This window comes from Mizuhopecten yessoensis, unplaced genomic scaffold, assembly GCF_002113885.1.
Source record: "Mizuhopecten yessoensis strain PY_sf001 unplaced genomic scaffold, ASM211388v2 scaffold6719, whole genome shotgun sequence".
In the NCBI taxonomy this organism is placed as follows: domain Eukaryota; kingdom Metazoa; phylum Mollusca; class Bivalvia; order Pectinida; family Pectinidae; genus Mizuhopecten; species Mizuhopecten yessoensis.
Genome location: NW_018406690.1, coordinates 1,212,739 through 1,232,301, shown reverse-complemented (window position 1 = coordinate 1,232,301; position 19,563 = coordinate 1,212,739). Strand labels below are relative to the sequence as shown.

At 36.9% G+C, this 19,563-nt stretch overlaps 1 protein-coding gene across 2 annotated transcripts; it reads right to left on the bottom strand.

Annotated features, from left to right (window-relative positions):
• Window positions 1–9,338: 9,338 nt before the first annotated feature.
• On the bottom strand, window positions 9,339–14,017 carry LOC110452548 (galactoside 2-alpha-L-fucosyltransferase 2-like). 2 transcript variants are annotated; one of them, XM_021501156.1, is made up of 2 exons: window positions 13,914–14,017; window positions 9,339–10,703 (listed from the first exon to the last, which is right to left on the bottom strand). In XM_021501156.1, the coding sequence occupies exon 2, from the start codon at window positions 10,690–10,692 to the stop codon at window positions 9,688–9,690; it is 1,005 nt and encodes a 334-aa protein (XP_021356831.1). In that variant the 5' UTR covers window positions 10,693–10,703; window positions 13,914–14,017; the 3' UTR covers window positions 9,339–9,687. The 2 variants fall into 2 exon arrangements, with proteins under 2 accessions (XP_021356831.1, XP_021356830.1); XM_021501155.1 differs by lacking the exon at window positions 13,914–14,017 and adding an exon at window positions 10,979–11,074.
• Window positions 14,018–19,563: the final 5,546 nt, after the last annotated feature.

Below are 19,563 nucleotides of genomic sequence, written 5' to 3'. Positions count from 1 at the left end.
TACAGTTTTTTAATAGAACTTGGAAGGTTAGTTCGAACACTATCATTGTTTGGAAATAAGATATATATATATCGACTTAAACTGAAACTTCACATTTCCTCTTCTTCACATGTTCCAGTTTCACACAAATTCACTACGAAAACATTCATAAATCGGAATTATTTATCAGTCTTTTATATTTCACACTTTCTTCTTTTAAGATATATTCAGTCTATTAGTCTGCATGCACAAAAACAACACATGTGGGTTTTTCCTGTCTGGGATATTTGAGTATGGACCTGGGTTTAACACGTTGATGTGACGCGTCCGAGTACGAACGTTGACGCGGCACATCCTTCTCCTCCTCACCCTCCTCTGCTGGTGTTATAACAGTTTCTCCTGCCCATTGCACATGATAATGACTCGCTCTCCTAGTTCGATACCGAATTCTTGTTACAGGTTTTCGTTCTTTTTCACTGTTAGTGTTCGTTTTACTTTCTCCGGTTCCACTCGGTTCCTCGACTATCAATGTGTCTGTAACACTCAGTTTTGATTTTTCACTAGAATCAGACTCCAATTTTCCTTCTGATAAGGACCTAGGTCGATATCCTCGTGGAAAGTCCGGGTAATCATCGGTTAAACCATCTTCCTCCAAGTCAGGCTCACTATCACAGATCTTGGATATTTGTTTGTCCCTTTTCCTTGCAATACCATCCAGAAGATCTAAATTTGTAATCCTCTCCTCTATTCTATTCATTTTTGGGGATTTAGTTTTTCCCATAACTGTTAAAACTCGAATCAGACATTTGAATTGATCTTCAAACCATGTCTAATATTCCTTTTAAAAGTTCAAAAGAATCACATTATTACCCATTTAAGTAACACCCCTAGGGGTACAACGTCTCAAAACAGCTATCCGAGAACTGAAATAGGTGTGTATTGGCTCACAATCTTCTGCCTTATGAAAACATGTTTACTGAGCGTCGGAGTAAGCCTGCATGGTAGTGTTTACTCTAGGTAACAGTGCAATGGAAGCTTGCCAAACCACCAGTCAGCTAGAAAATAGGCGAGTTATAATAAAGGGACCATTTAATTGATAATCTCTGAACTTACCTGTACAGTAAGTTACCAACAAACCTCTTCGGTAATGATGAATGTATATACCTTGTATTTAAATAGATACGTCTATACCATTTTGTAAACAGAATTTACAATTCCCATATGCTCGAGTATTGTAATTCACCCGACCGGCGCAGGTAAGATTTTATGATACCTTTTAAACAAAAACCGCTACTGGGCCATTGTTTCGTTATTTTGGGGATTACTGTTATGAATGTAGTTTCTAACAGATTGATGATAGCGAGAACCAGGCACTATTTTTAGAAATAATCGGTAACCTAGATGACCTTCAACATTACGGTACCTGACCAAGAAACGGAAATATGAGTAAGGGTATTGAATGCGCTCTTTTGGCATTTAAATAAGACTTTTTTTCTTTGTCTGGCTCCTATTTGACAAAATATAGTTCAAATTTTTATGAGAATTTGAGTCAGACGACTAAGCTTCCTAGCGGAACACATTTAATGCCAACTCTGAGCCTGTTCATGCATAAATACATTCTCTAATTGCTCTCTTCAAATATGTTCATAGCCTCCTTACATTCCTACTGGACATGTCCATACCTTCCTTATCTCCCATTGAACCTATAAATACACTCATTACATGCACTGATAATATCGATGTTACTATTATTTGCCTTCCACCTGTCTATAACTTCGTTTTAACACCTGCTGAAAATGTCCAAACCTTTATCATACTCAAATTAATCATGTCTATCACTTCCTTTTTTACATCGGTTGAACATATGTCAATATCATCCTAATATTCCCATTGAACACTGCCAATACTTTCCATATACTCTCAAAGCTATTTGGATAACATTGATAGTGCATTTCGAAGGGCAGCGTTAATAACGGAACTTTTCTTTCTAGGGTTCGGCCAAGTTAACAAGTGGGAGTCAACATCTTAGAAATTATAGTGATACAATATATCATTTTGTAGTTTCATGTCCAACTGTATTATTTCAGTGTCTATGATGCTGAAAAACATGTCCATTATGCATTCGTTCGTTGTTCATGTGATATGACGCGCGTCCCCAAATTGTGACGTTGAATTTATTGTGGATGATATAAGAAACAATAGTATTTTACTGTTTGCTTTCCCCTGAATTTTTAAGGGGTTTCATGATGTCCTTCCGTTTGCTGTTGTTGTTACTGTCTTTTTGTAGTGATTGTTGCCTTTATATTACGGCCTTCTTTGTTGACAATGTGGTGATATTATCTATTTTACAACATAACGGTTCTGTCTTACAGTGTAGACACATTAATTTGTTTCCCGTTCGATCGTGATAATTTTTTCCGGCACTGTCCTGTTTTTACTAACCAAAGACTAATATTACTTAACTCTCTGTCAGCGATGAGTGATGCCATTCCACTCAATACCCAAACTTATATTTATGGTTTTCAATCATAATCATAATATTGGGGAGACGGTTCAGAATTACATTAAAGATACCAGACGTTTTTTTTTATTTATTAAATTCTCAAATAGTTATGTAAAATAATCTCTCTTACAACAATTGTGATATGTATTGTCCAATCAAATTCAAAGTACAATTCATATGATATGTATATACTGTTATGATTTGTAAGGAGAGGGCTTATACAGGCTATGCCTGTTGCCCCATAAGATCAGTACAATATAATATTCTGAAAAGAAAAATAATGATTTTGTTCCCCAGCTGATTTCTGTAGACGTGACATAAGTAACGTGTACCTTTGATTTGTACCTACATTTATTCCTAGCTCCCATGACTCATAGACCAACCATGTATTACAACGCTTTGTAGCTATAAACAATTGTCCTTTAATCTGTGTTTACAAAATGTGGTTGTTTATCTGTTCATGATAATACTGTTTAAATAATGATATATTACAAGTACACATACCATGGACGTGTTCTGTAGATATAAGACACTATAATATTAATAATAAACTTTATCTATTGAGGATAAAAACTTGATTTAGCCAAAGGCTAATCTCCCTCAGGGTCCTGAAACGTTGTTAATTGTTCGTCATCGAATGTTTGGACTCCAACAGGTTTTTTGTTATAAAAGTTTTCTCTCATTTTCATCTAAATCTAATATATTCATATACAGCTTGTCGTTAAATTTCAGATTGAGTAGATGTGTAATTGGATTTTTACTTGAACTTGTTTTTGTTAAATGTGTTTGAATATAGAACGATTTGAACCAAGAAGTGGAACAAAACTGTTATGTTTAATGTAAGCAGTTCAAACCGAGGTTCTTCTTACACCGTATTTATCATTTGGCATTTTTACAAAAAAATAAGTGCTTTTGAAGAACTGTTCAGGTTGTGCTAAAGTGTGTTTTATGAGTAACTTGATACGACCTCTGTCCGGATGTACAAATATACGTGTACGTCAGACATCACAAACACCCAAATCTCTTAAACGCATTAACATTCTACCACGGACGTACTCGTATAGTGATAGTATTAACTGAACGTGAACAATAATTGATTCATTGGAAATCAGAACCAAGGCCTCTTGATTTATTTATACGTTCTTTATGAATACAAAGAACAGATTTTGTTGTACTTTAAGACAATACTTTATCAGGAAAAATGAATTTACTTAAATACTGTGGTTGCATTAAGCTGAAAATAACTTAATTCAAATACATTTTAATGTGACGTATCTGACCTTATACTGACTTTATAATCGCCTTGGTAGAGCAAATAAGTTATATAAATTGATAGAATATACGTAATGCTTACAAATCACGTTCCTACAACTTCTCTTTTAAAAAAATTACTAACTGTATTTAAATTATACTTAATTTTTTCACATTAATAAGGATAAATCTAGTATGATCTTATAAATTAAGACTTGCTTATTCTCCAAGGAACCACCGTTTAAAAGAGGATAATATCTTCTTCATGATTAATAATTCACTTCGGTACACAATCTTTCTAATGACAGATAATTCGGCATCATAACAAATCTAACTATACTGAGTCATGGGTTAAATGGCGTTCAATGTCCTTTACGTTTATTACATATTTACTACAGATAACTGTTCAATATGTTTAAGTATACAAAAATGTCCCATTCATATATATATTTACCGTGAAACAACAAATTTATAAACACTGACATAAGTCGTCATCAGATAAAATTATACGAGATTGAGAGAGGAAAGTGAAAGTATTTGACGCAACTTAGAACAACCGTGTGAGCAAGGAAGCTTAGCTCGTTTTGGAAACCTGTAGGACTTGTTATTGTTCCAGTAAAAGGACAGGTCAGACACGGGCTGTTACCGTCCAAGGTCAAGAAAAGTAGATTATAACTCAGCAATGTTCAATACAAGTTAATCACGTCAGCAAATTAATTTTACTTTGCGGTGTATATTTAATTTCTCCACACAATACAATTGGTGGTATATATATACTAGCGGAAAAAAGAAACTGTGCATGCCTAAAATGTGTTAGAAAAATAAATGTGTATGACGTAGTTATTTGTTATTAGTCCCCTACCGGTTAAACCGGGGGGACTATAGGTTTTGTCTGCGTCCGTCCGTCGCCAAAATCTGCAGGTTAAAGTTTGGGTTGAAGTTTTGTAATGGCTTACCATTCACTTAATAATGATGTTAGGATGCTGAGTCTTAGCATAGAGGTCCTTTAGGGGTCTAGCATTAATGCTGTGGATTGAAAATGGAAAATAATTTTATTTTTTGGGGAATTTTTGACATGTTTTGGACTTAACTATCCTGGTCAAAATCTTCAGGTTAAAGTTTGGGTTAAAGTTTTGTAATGGTTCACCGTTCACTTAATAATAGTGTTAGGATGCTGATTTTATGTACAGAGGTTTTTTAGGGATCTAGCATTAATGCTGTGGATTGAAAATGGTTTTTTTGTTTGTTGTTTTTTTGAATTTTTGACATGTTTCGGACTTAACTATCTTGGCCAACAACTGCAGGTTAAAGTTTGGGTAAAGTTTTGTAATGGTTCACCGTTCACTTCATAATATATATATTTTTTTTTATCAATTTTTTTATCAATCTTTTTTTCCACAGTTTTTCATAATATTTAGTGATTTTATTGTATTGGAAAGGAATTAGCAATGCGTCTAGGATAGATTCAAAACTTTGCAAAAAAGACTGAACTTCTTGGAATTCCCATAATAAGTGCACTATAGTTTCTTCAACTTGATTACAAAAAGTACATAGAGGATTATCTAAGATACCTACTTTAGATAAAAAAAGAATTTGTTGTCAGTATATGATGCGAAATTCGAAACTGAAGCCATTGTAGCTTTTTATTAGAAGTAACTTTGAAAGGGATTAGATGTATTCGTTTCCAGTACTGGTCATTGATGTCAAGTTCAACATTCCATTTAACCTGTCCAGTTGGAATTATTTTTCTATTTACCAGTGTGTTGTAAAAACGTTTTGAGCCTTTAGCAGAGAAAACTTTCCAGATTAACTGGAATATATAGAATTTTTTTTTAAAAATGGCATCTCATTACCTGCTAAAAACTGTCTTACTGCAGCCATAACACCATGGAAAGTCATTTCACTTTATAATATTGTTAGGATGCTGATTTTGTGGAAAGAGGTTCTTTAGGGGTCTAGCATTATTGTTGTTTAGTGAAAGTGAATAAATACTTCTTGTTTTTTATTTTTGACATAATTTGGACTTAACTATCTTGGCCAAAATCTGAAGGTTAAAGTTTGGGGGGCCGGTAGGGGACATGAATTGATTCATCAATACCCACAGAATGCTTGTTTATCAACAGTTGCATTCCATTTTCCACGTTATGAAATCAATAAGTTCCGCTCAGGAGTTGCGTAAACACAGCAGGGGTCAATACTGAGTTCACAAAGTTAATACCTCGTATGTCCATCGTTTGCCTGAATGCAAGCCTTACAACGCCTATCAGACGGTTCAAGAATGCTTGTGGGATGGCATTCCAGATCTGTACCAACGCTGCAGCCAAATCAGCCAACGTCACCGGTTGATTAGGTAATGCCCGTAATCTGCGCTTCATTTCATCCCAAACGTGTTTAATGGGCGACATATCGGGGGATACAGCAGGCCAGGGCAACACGTCAACGTTCTGCTGGGCCAGAAAGTCCATAGCGACACGAACTGTGTGTGGCCTGGCGTTGTCCTGCTGTAGCGTAATGTGACGTTTCTGCCCTCGCACGAATGGAACGACGTGGGTCCGGAGGATCTCGTCACGGTAACGTAGCGCGTTCAAATTCCCGTTAACAACCACCAGATGCGTTCTCCCGTTGGCTGTGATGCCGCCCCAATCATAACGCTGCCTCCGCCGAAAGAACGTCGTTGTACCACACACGCGTCACGGAAACGTTCGCCAACGCGACGATACACTCTGGAACGGCCGTCACTACTATCCAGGTGGACTCGCGACTCGTCCGTAAATAAAATGCCTGCCCAATCCCGTCGAGTAAATTGCAGATGCCTGCTGCTGGAAGCGATTTCTCAATTGGACAAGCCGAATATGGTTGTCCTGTTGACGTGACGTCACACGTGGACGGTCCCGCACGAGGTCGATCGCCGACCTGGCCAAACTGTTGAATCCCGGTTTGTGTTTCGATGGACAAGAAAACGTGTAGAGACAACGGCTTGGCCGATACCAGCTTGAAGCATACCAATAATCCGGAGGCGGTCATTTTCATTGAGCCTCGGCATAGCATTAATCACAAATTAAAACGTTATAATGCTGTTTTTACTGTTCACTGGTCTCAACAGAGTGACCCAACAGTTGAAACTTTCATTGTCGAATTAGATGGCTGGACGAGAAAAACGTGCAAACTGGTCAACGCCTATAGAGAACAAACTGCACGGGAAAAGCTGTCAATGACACACGGAAAGTGTATGTGTCATACTCGGTCATGTCTGTGAATTTTCATGTATATACAGTTGGTAATACATGTTCTATAACAATTCTCCGCATGCACAGTTTCTTTTTTCCGCTAGTATATATAAAGGAGTTACCGCCTATGAAACTGGCAGAAGTGTACCAACTGGTTTTTCACGTAAATATCTGCACGTGGAAATTAAATAAAGTTACATATTACTAGTTAAACACAGGAGAGATTTATAATAACATATCAACAGGAAGTTGAAACTAAAACAATACAATAGTAATACCGATACCATTTATATAAACATAGTAACTTCCCATACCTCCCGTTATAAATATGCAAATTGCATCACATTTTATATAATCAGCGGTTACTATGACGTGGTGTGTTATTTTGCAGATCCTTTTTAGATAGCGTTATAATAGTATTACAACATCTGCAAAGCGTGTGTGACAAATAAAAGGCTATCATATGGCTATTACCATATCCTCCCCTCAGACTAATACTGGCGTTTTGATTTGAAGGGATTAAGCTATAGAAATTATCACATCAAAGTATTGTTATCGTATACTACACAAGTCAACTTCTTTTTTAATAACGTCAGCATTTCAAAATATAACACACACACACTAAAAGTCATAAAAAGTCATAAATCTGAACAGGGTTTAATTGGGAGTAGTTGATGCATGACTTGGAATACGTTTCAACAGATAGAACTATAAGGAATATGTAGAGTAGATATCGATTGGGCTGTTATATAATGTGTGTACGCTAAGTATTGCATACTAATCCAGACCACATACATTGATATAATAATATGTTGCCTCAATACTTTAACCAGCGTCTGGTGACTGGCGGGATGGGCGTGGTCTTACCGTACCTACTTAGTAACGCCTGGTATGTGGGCGTTCCTTTTTTAACTCATCTAGTCCGAAGGACCATGGTGAGCGTATGCCATACCGCAGCGTCCGTCGTCCGTCCGTCGTCAGTCCGTCCGTCAACTTTTCCTTTAAAACGCTACTAGTCCTGAACGACCAAGTAGATGTTGACTAAATTTGGTCTGGAGCATCCTTAGGCCAAGGGGACGAAATTTTGTATAAATGGTCGGTGAAGTCCCCCCTGGGGGCAGAGGAGCGGGGCCAAATAGGGGAAACATAGCAAATTCTTCTAAATCCTTCTTCTTCTGTAGGAATGAAAGGATTTGTTCCATATTTGGTCTGAAGCATCCTTGGGTGAAGGGGAACCAATTTTATATAAACCGTGGGTCTGGCCCCCAGGGCCCTGAGGGACGGGGCCCGATAGGGGAAACATAGCAAATTCTTTAAAATTCTTCTTCTGTAGGAATGAAAGGATTTGTTCCATATTTGGTCTGAAGCATCCTTGGGTGAAGAGGAAACAATTTTGTATATACCGTGGGTCTGGCCCCCCAGGGGCCTGAGGGGTGGGGTCCAAAAGGGGAAACATAGCAAATTATTCTTTAAAATCCTCCTTCTTCTGAAGGAATGAAAGGATTTGGTCCATATTTGTTGTGGAGCATCTTTGGGTAAAGGGGAGCCAATTTTGTATAAACGGTGGGTGTGGCCTCCCTTGGACCTGAGGGGCGGGGCCCAATAGGGGAAATAGAGGTAAAACCTTTATAATCCATCTTTTACCATAGGGATTAGAGATTTTATCCTAATTTAGTCTGGAGCATCCATCCTCTGGCAAAAGGGACTCAATTTCGTATAAACAGCGAGAGTGACCCCCTTGGGGCAGAAGGTAGGGGCCCAATAGGTGGAAAACATAGCAAATTCTTCAAAATCCTTCTTAGGAATGACCAAATTAGGTATGAAGCATCCTTGGGTGAAGGGGAACCAATTTTGTATAAACAGTGTGTCTGACCCCCCTGGAGGCAGAGAGGCGGGGCCCAATAGGGAAAATAGAGGTTAAACCTTTAAAATCCTTCTTCTACCATAGGGATTTATTTATTATTGGGATTTTATCCTAATTTAGTCTGGAGCATCCTTGGGCCAAGGGGACTCAATTTTGTATAATTGGTGGGTATGACCCCCCTAGAGGCATAGGGGTGGGGCTCTGTTTGAAGTTTGTTCTCGCTATATATCAAGTACTGGATGGATCTTTATGTACTTACAGCACCTACCATGGAGTGATATATCTTTACTTCCTACTTATTATTTTAAACATATTCAGGTGAGCGATACAGGCCCTCTGGGCCTCTTGTTTATCATAGCGATTATGTCCTGTGGTAATTCCTCATATATGGTCCTGGAAAAACATAACATGATTCAATTGTTCAATTTCGATGCCAATTTCACTCTCATTTGCAACAACGTTTTGGCGACTACTCAATAAGTGTGTAATATTATTTCACAAGCCATCTTTTATTTTACTATACTTCATGACGTTTTCCATGAAAGTACAGATATATTTAATGATTAATAACAGTATATGAAAAACATCCTACATCTCAAATGTTTAACCTTTTTAAGAGGAAAGTGAAGTTAAGTACATATTTTTTAGTTTTTGTATTTCAATTTCCATCTTAAATTGAGTGCCTGGATGTATCCGCATAAAACCGGTTCCCGGCTGTATCACGATAGAGAAGAATACCTACGTGTGCCCTGTTTTATGAATGATGAAATGCGACTTGTTTTATCCTCAATGTCTTCTCTTTTCAATCAAAATTGATTATACTGAAAGTCACCGGTGAAAACTAATCTTGCAGCTTTCAGTCTTTAACCCATTCCTATCCAGTGGGATGGGAAATAGTCTGAAAAGCTCGAATCTAATTGTTCCCGCAGTTTTGAATTATTCCTTACTGGGTATTTATAGTAGATGACGTCACCTCCGGCGAGGTATCCCGCCCACCATCCGAACGTTCCTACAGTCATAATGGTGTGGTTACATGCCACCAACACGGCAAAGTCCACTTCCGGTCGATTTTTAGTGTAAACATACTTTATATACACGTTAGTTAGGTCTCTGAGTTCTTCCTTAGCCCAGTCTAATGTTGTAGAACATACGATAAACACAGGATTAGAGAACTTTGACAGGAAGTATGTTATGGAATGTTTAATGTAAGTCCCAGTGGCCACATTGTACCCGAATTGTACCTTGCTATCGAACAAAAGGTCTCCGCGCCTAATATGAACCCCAATGTATGTGGCGGTATTTCCTTCTTCAGAATCCATCGACACCGATTTCGCAGCTTGATGTAGAATTGAATCTGCCATCACCTTTAATTCATCTTTCAACGAGAATTCCAGCAGAATTTCTGACTTATACTTTTCAAAGTATTTCCAAGATTGGAGATATTTTATCAGCATAATATCGCATTTGTTACCAATCACCCTGTTATAAATGTTGCCATCAAAGCGGCCACTGAACTTCGGGGCCACTTGTTTCCACCGGGTACAAGAAAAAGAACGATTTGGCATGACGTATGCTGTCAGTTTGAACACATTTCGTAAGATATGATCGTTTGAAATTACCATTGTCCTGTTGACGGACCTTGCTATGCCATATGTGCTTGCATATGCAAACATCTGATTACCAAGTCGCCCTACTGAGCTTGGACATAGTTTCAAAATATTTTCCAGCTCTTTCCTTATGTCCGAATCTGTCGTGACAGTAGATTGTCGAGAGGAAGATGTGTCGTTTGGTCTTTGGTTGCTCTTTGAAGACAGGTGTGTTGAAGTACGGTCAAGGATAATCCTCATAATCATCATCACCAATGACATACACAATAGACCTGTTGGAAACATAAATAAATACTCATGTATATAAAACATTATTACCGTTTGCAGACATATGTTTGACAAATATCTGAAGGCATCTAATGGAACTAGCTAATTAAATGTCTTAACAGTAGATGGTCGTGGTAATTATGTGTTGATTGATCGTTTATATACATTTGACAAACATTTGAAAAGATCTAATAAAATTAGCTAACACAATAATTGTTAAATGCTGGTGAGACTATTGTCTATAGAAGCTGTTCGTTTTCCCCTTCACAGTCGTATGTACCTCTCTTATGACGTAAGATGAAAGATCGTGTCGACATTTCTATCTTGGAGAAACTTCAAAACTCAACAAGTATCGACAGCTTGTATCAATGTGATTCACCGGTTCACATTCCATGTACAAATGTGAGGGAAAGAAAAAATGTATATAAGTTCATTGCGTAACTGGTCTCAGCTGCTTGTGACCGGTTGATCAAACGACAAGTAGGGTTTTTAAACGTCGCAGTCCAAGCTACATTGATTTTCAAAATTATTTTAGATGGGGATAAAAGCTGTATTATGTAGAAATCATGAGGAGATTATGAATTCCATAATTTTTCCCCAAGATAAATAGAGGTGTATATTTTATATAGCATATAGAAAAGAAACTAATTACCTACGCAGCCTGGAAATAAAGTTACTAAAATTATTTGATAAAACTGTTTACATAGATACATCGCAAGCAAATTGATTAAGATTATATTTGGCTTCGTCAACAAATAACCAATAAAAGTAACGAAATTTAAAAGGTTAGCATCATCGGAGAATAAAATAGTATTGCATATGTATCCCTATAATGTTGTCTTTTAAAAGAAGACCGTTCGACAACTTTGATTGAGCTGGCTTTCGATGAAATACGCGTCATTATATGGAGTCATGTTCTGTCCTTACTATCCGACTTGCGACATAATGATTTACACATATAAGTGGGGAAATCGACATCATGTGAAAAGACTGGAGAAAAGGTCGTCATAACTTCAATATTGTTATGCTGATGTTTTACTTGATAATGATAATTCTCTAGAAAATAAAGAGAGAAATGCCGGATGTAAACAAGACAGCAATAAAAACTCAAAATCGATAAATAATATGAAAAAGACAAATTTACATAGAGACCCTTGGAAAAATACCAGGAGAATAAGTGCAGATGCTCCGGATGGATAACCCTCAGTTAGACAGAAAATTAACATGAAAATATTTGGATATTATAGCAGCGTTTAATATAACGTATTGTTTTCATTGCAAAATTTACATACCGAAAGAAAATTAAACTGACACAAGAAGACAGATTTATACATATTGACACATTTTGTTTGGAAAATATCAGTTGTAAAGAACACCGACCGAGGGGTACCTTAAAGTAAATTCTCCCACCAGTGAGGTAATGTTCCTTTTTCACTGCATTTGATTCTTATATTAACGTGCGTTCTTTTAACAAAACTAAAGCTGACAATGTCCTTACCATATATATTCCTTCAAAAAGTACAATTGAAAGGTAAAATTCTTTGAGATTGAGCAGAGAAATCGCCAATTGTTGGTTTGACAGAAATTAAAGATTGATGTCAGGATATCGTAATAAGTTCGGTGTGGAAAAGGAGAACCACAGAAGGGGCTCAGACCGTTTTATTCAACTTTTTGATGACCATAGGCACTTATCAGAATCCAAGAATTTCTTATCTAGAGATGCTATTAACAAAAATGTCAAACTTATTTCAGCAGACATTAATTTAAGCATATAAAAAGAATTTAAACACATTGGCGCATTGATGAATTGGTGAACTTACAAATTATGCAATACAAAACTATATAAGGAAATTTCAATTATAAATTCAGTCATGAATTAGTACAACGTTTAAGCGCGAAAGGCTATTCCATTAGAATACCGCTTTAATATGTTCGTTAACATTATCTGAGTTATCAAATTCTGTAGAAATAGTTTATATTTAAGTATGATCATGAGACTCGTATGCTTTTTTGCATCAGTTGTTTACACATTTATGTCAATTTTAACATATCAGTTCTATCAATTAATACAGAAATAATATTTCGAAGATTAACATAACTAAGTGAGGCGGCTACTTTTGATACGACATCTATGTGTGTAAGAGTTCATTATTGTGATATACTGCGAAAATAATCATAAGTCTGTTCACATTACATATATCTGGTTCATAATATAAAATGATTTGCAGTACATTTTCTTGTCGGGAAAATCTTCTTTGTACAGGAAATAAGCGATAATTTTAAGAAGACCTCTTAATCGAGTAGTTATCACTGAAATGTCACAATGTGATTGTCTCTCCGTAATGCATTTTGAAATATTTTTTTGAGAGAGTTGATTTTGTTATAGAAAATACAATTTACAATTGCTAAGCTCAAAGCCATTAATTCTAAAATGTTTAAACTTGAGGTTTCATGTATTCGAAACTTTCTTGTTCGATGTACATGTTTGTATAACTAAGATAACCATTTATTGAGAAGGCCCCTAACTTACACAGACAATAAGTTCAAGGGAAAACATAAAGTGACAACATTAAAGGGAAGTTTGATGAAGAAGATAATATATTTTTAAAAAATCAACCAAATAAGATGATCAGAGGAAAAACAGTGCAATGCATCATTATGGAGAAAATAAACTAACAAGTGTACAACCATGAGGAATTTTTAAGAAAGTGTTTTAAATGAGCAATTCATTCTGTTTGCCAAATAGCGTGTTTAGTGGTATAGTGTAAATACATACGGTATCATGTAGTGGCATGCAACGAAACACATTTCCAAACTGTGTCATTCAGCAATATGCAGTGTCATATAATGTCAAATTGTGTCATTCAATATCGTTCATTGACATATATTGTTATACGGAATAATTAGATAACATCCATTATATATATACACACATGCATCCAACACAAAAAGAAACAAGCATATGCAGACTGGTTTTCAATACTCTTTTAAAAAGCTCACAGATTCTCACTTTGGTAAAAATTGTTGTGACATTTCCTCTTAATGAATATTTGCCTGCCTTGACAATTAAATACTTGAGTAAGTTAATGACCAACTCCAATGGTATAAGAAGACTTTTCCTTTCGTCATGATGTGAGTAAAATATTTGTTGACATTTTTAATGCGTCTTTGGCTATATCTATTACGTATGCTATATTAAGTATGTATCAATTTACCTGGTTGTTGTCATGCCTCTCTTACACTGCAGTAAGCGATAACGGTTCCTTTGTTTGAGGTAGGTAATGATATATCTCCTTTAGTTGTCTTCTCGACTGCCCAATTTCCGTCTCAACTTAAAATTCCAAATTAACCCTTGTGTTTTGACGCTCTCTTTTTTGTCTTTTTTTCTAATATATTTAAGATAAAATGCCATATAATATGAGGATTACAAGGAAACCTTTGGTGATTACAAACATGACTCATACTATAACAGCTGTCACTCCACTATAGGGTGTTTAGGCTAGCAACATGCATTTTGCATTTAAAGTAGGATTTATATCAGCATAAGGGTGATCAACAAAACGGATTAGCATATTTTGTAATAACTTTATTTACTTCACTGAGGATTCCTGTATGTCCGCAGTGGGGAGTAGTTGTTACATTGTGTAAGCAAGCCTAGTAATATAGTATACCTGTAGATGATCTTGTAATACAAGTATTTTCCGCGGAGTTTGCAATTTTTGTTAATGTATTCTCTGTTTTTCTTGTAATCTTAGTAATATTGATTTACTATTGTTATAATAAGTCATAGTATATTGGCAGTTGTTTTTGTATTTGATGTATATTTTTGATCGTTTTATAAACGTTAAAAGGAATATATCGCCATCTTAGTAACAGTGTATACTTGGTAGATTTTAGTGAATGAACATTTGGATTTGTTTTTATTAAGATTATTCCAATATAGCAGACACCACGTTAACGTTTAAACCTATTTCTAGTCAACGCTTCGATATAACGAAGTTGGACTGTATGTGTTGTTTCGCCACCTAACGGCTACTCTTTTGAGTAGAGGCATTGTTCATTATATACACCCTTTAATATAAATATAAACTTTATTTATTTTACAACATTTATGTAACAAGGTATTTCAACTTATATTAATCACTCTTGTTGACTCGGATGTTAGCGCGCGGAGGGTCTTGGTGTGGGAGGAAACCGAGTACTCGAAGAAAACCCACGTAGTCTGACAGATGACCCCAACCTTTTCACGTCCGATCGGGGAATCGAACCCCGGCCGCCTTGGTGAAAGGCAAGTGCACTATCAACTACACCACCCGATCACCCGACCACCCGACCACCCGACCACTTACTATTAATTTGAAATTAATCAGATCCAATCAAATGTTTTAAATCCGTATAATTTAGGGGTTTCATGAAGTTCCTCTAATGTTTCAATAGTAGATAAGATATAGTTTGATTTCATAACCTTTGGCTGCTAGCATCATTAACGAGCCCTAGATGATGATTTAGAGTAAGTTTTTCGGAACTATATCGCGGGTGCAGGATAGATATGATTGGGCTGATATTTGATCTATATGCATTTCTTGCAGAACGTACAACGACCAACATCAGAGGCAATCATCTAATAATACTGCCTCACCTATTTCAACCAGTGTCTGTTGAATGACGGTTGGGCATGGTATTACCGTACTTGGCCTGTAACGCCTGGCATGAGGGCGTTCCGGGTTTTTCAGCTAAGGCGTAAGCCGCAAGCTATTGGTATAACTTAATGAGCTTAAGATATTCATAAATACCGTTTCGATAGATACTCCGCCCTATGGGCAGGAATTTGTACTAAATTGAATCTTATATACCGGACCTACTGTCTTTATTATGTGTTACTTTGGACTCAAATTCACTTGAATGGCTTGTAAATATAATTCATTTCCTTGGTTGAACCTATGATCTTATATTATCACAATGTCATATTCTTCTTTAAAATGCACCCTGATTATCTCAATCGAGAACTGCCACTTGGCTGTAGGTCATGCATGCTACACGCAACTTCCAGTGAAAATACTTCAGTTAATGATCTCAGATATTCATAAACGAGACATACGCCACCTACCAGTAATACTTAGCGAACTGCAAATAAAATCCATTACCACGGACTCAAGTTCACTCAAAAGTCATAAGATATAATCTTATTCTTAGTTAGAACTAAGTATCCTTCTGCAACTTCGCATTCTTGTGAAAAAATACTGTATTTTACCCTGAGAAATGTCGCTTTGATAGCCTTTACACAGAAATATTGTCCTCCTATTGGCTGAAATTTGTAACTTGCAATTGCCTACATTTATATATTGCGTTGTCAGAGGTACGAAGCGGTACTATTCCAACTCATGAGCAAAATCAAGAGTGCTACTCTGTAAGATAACATATGGTTCACGCCTCATATGAGTATAGTGTTATCAAAATATTGCATAATAGTTGAAATAGCTAATCTTTACTAAAAACTCTTTAGCGAAGTCCGTCCTGGGGAAAAAATAGAAACGACCGCCATATTAGATCACGCGTGATGTTATCTCAATTACCCGTTTCCTTATATGGTATGCAAGGCCAACTATAGTATTACTACTGATGCCGCCATGTTTACTACAATTTCCATATTTGGTCATGGCACCCATATTAAGACGTCTGACCTATATCGGAAGACGGACGAAGTTTCCAACATGGCAGTCAATTCCGATTTCGATTTCCCTTGCTCCGTAAACTTGATAATTTTACGATATTTTAGGCAGAGTATAACTTCAAACCTATTTATGGATGCGGATCCTGTCAGTTAAGTCTAAAATCGCACCCGTGTGATTCACACCGGGCTTGCTCCATTACAAGGCATGTGGTCGATTTCAATACTCGGCCGGGGAGGAGGAGGCCGGGTATTAATATAAGTACTAGCCTTTGCCCTATAAGAATTCTAACCTGAAGGGTTTTGTGTATCTTCGCAGTATTATCATTTTGTTTCATTTTCATCGTAAGATATTTTATTGCATTTTTATATCAATAAAAGATGAGGTGTCACAAACGCAAGCGCCGATAGGCCTACATTTTGTATGTCTGTTGGTGTTATTTGTTTATTTCATTTATTCGTCAAGTATTACTATATAAAAGGACGATGTTTTTCATTATGCACAAAAACAACAACAAACGAATTTTTGATGAAGATAAATATATTTCACTTTCGGAATGATTTCAAACATTTCGGAATGATTTCAACTACGAAGAGCATACTGGAAATATGTAGAGGATATAGTAACACCACAGACTACAGATCAGAGTGAAAACAACAAGTACGGATGTATGAAAAGATTTTGGACACAAACGCTCGGACGGAAACAACACAATACCTCTAAAAGATGTAGGACTGCTCCACCCAAACTCGGTCGACAACGCCAACATTCTTAACAACCAATTTAAGAAAGCGTTACCTTCTGGAACAACACTCAATCAAACTGAATTTGAAGATCGATGTAAAATGTCATGAAACTTTCCACCTATTGATGACATACACATAACCGTAAATGGAGTATATAAACTTCTGCATAACCTGAAGGTAAACAAAGCTGCTGGACCAGATTATTGAAGAATCTTGAAGGAACTTGCCGCAGACATAGCACCAATACTTACCATCATATGCAACAGCTCATACAACACAGGGGAAGTACCATCTATATAGCGTACTGCGTTAGTATGCCCGATCTTTAGGAAAGGAAAGAAATCTGAGGCCATCAACTATAGACCAGTATCACTGACATGTGTAGTAGGTAAGATCATGGAAAACACAGTAACTAGTCACATCATGGAGCATGCTGATTGCAACAGTATATTATACAACCTGCACCATGGATTTCGCAAAGGGTTATCCTGCGACACTCAAGTGGTGGAGTTCATAGATGATATTACCAGAAACATCGACGAAGGTAAACAGACAGATTGTTAGATTATGGACTTAAGTAAAGCCGTTGACAAGGTCAGCCACAGTCTATTGACACATAAGTTACGTCACTATGGAATCAAAGGCAAGACAAACAGATGGATAGAGAGCTTCTTGGGAAACAGGAAACAGACTGTATTAGTGGAAGGGGAAACATCTAGCTTTGTAGAAGTTGAATCTGGGGTACCCTAAGGACCGGTTATCTGTCCAAGCCTGTTCCTCTATTATATAAATGACCTTCCGAGGATATAAGATACATAGTTCGCCTATTTGCAAACGATAATATCATGTACCGGACGATAACATCACAGGAAGACGGTGAACATCTCCAGGAAGATCTTGACAGTCTAGCGCAATGGGAAACTACATGGATGATGAATTTCCACCCTGACAAGTGTAACATCATCACTATCTCCAAGAAAAGGTATACCATCAAGAGAGAATATAAGCTTCATTCATATACTCTAGGGCAAGTAACATCTACCAAGTACCTGGGTGTCACAATTACAACAGTCCGGAAATCGAATCTAGACATCTCTAATATATGTAAAAAGGCTAATAGCATCATCAGCTTTCTGAAGAGGAACCTTAACTTTAACAACCCGATTATCAACGGCATGGCATACAAGTCCCTAGTCAGACCCATTTTGGAATATGCATGTACATCGTGGGACCCTCATCAGAGAATTACATCAACAAGTTAGAGATGGTACAACGACGAGCCGCCCGATACGCCAGAAACCGCTATTCGTATCACAGTCCAACATCTGTCACAGTAATTATGAAAGACCTGGAATGGGAATAACTTGAGGAAAGGAGGAGAAACGCGAGACTAGGGCCCCTTTATAAGATCAGCAATAACCAAGTCAAGATTGATGCCACAGGGAAACTCCTACCTCCAAAACGTCATAGCAGAGAAATGCACGCTAAATCCTTCGAAATTCCATCATGCAAGTTAAGGAAGGAGTCTTCCTACCCAAGAACTATCCGGGATTGGAATGCGCTACCCGCCAGCACTGTAGACGCTGTGAGTCTTGAATCCTTCAAGTCTCACTTGGCCACAAAGGAATAATATTCTGAACACTTGTTTTTAACTGCACAATTCACAAACCTTTTATCAAGTGTTTACCTTTGCACCTAAACTTAGCGCATCGCACAACAAGTGGCAGAATAATCAGCTGATTGATGGTGGCCACCAAGTGGTAGATGTAGAAGAAGAAGTAATCATGTATTACGGGAAGACTAGTGATCTCGCTTACATTAAGCCAAGACATGCGCATATTTTACTTTTTACATTTTGTGTAGTCCTAGACATCATTCGCAACGCGAAGCGGAAAAGACGAAAATGCAGGGGAGTGTTGTGTTCATTTTGACTTAATGTAAGGCAGGTTCTGGATAGCGAGTTGTGGCCAAGCATGCGGCCGCAGCCGCAGGGAATGATGTATGCTGTTAGCGGCGATGACAAAAAGGAAGGTGCTTCAACGGCATGTATAGCAGTGGTTATGCAATAACAAACAAAATGAATTGACTTTTGACACTAATGTATAACAGTGACACAAGGAATGTCTTGCTCCAGACGTTGCAAAATTTTTGAACTCGGCTAAGTTACAAACTGATTTCACGTTGTTCGTGAGGATATTTGGCCTTGCATTTCTTCTGATTCAGTTGAAAGAAATATGTTATAAACATCGTATCATAAGATTCATTGTGATCATGACTGAAATTGAAGTTTCAATTGTTATACTACTTGATGTTTTGGAAACTTAAAATCATAGAAGTACATAAATACTTAATGTATACTAATTACATATTATGATATGACAGACACATTAGGCCAAAACAATTACTTGTGTTTCTGCTATCATCCGCAGAAAAAAATATGGCAGGTAAGT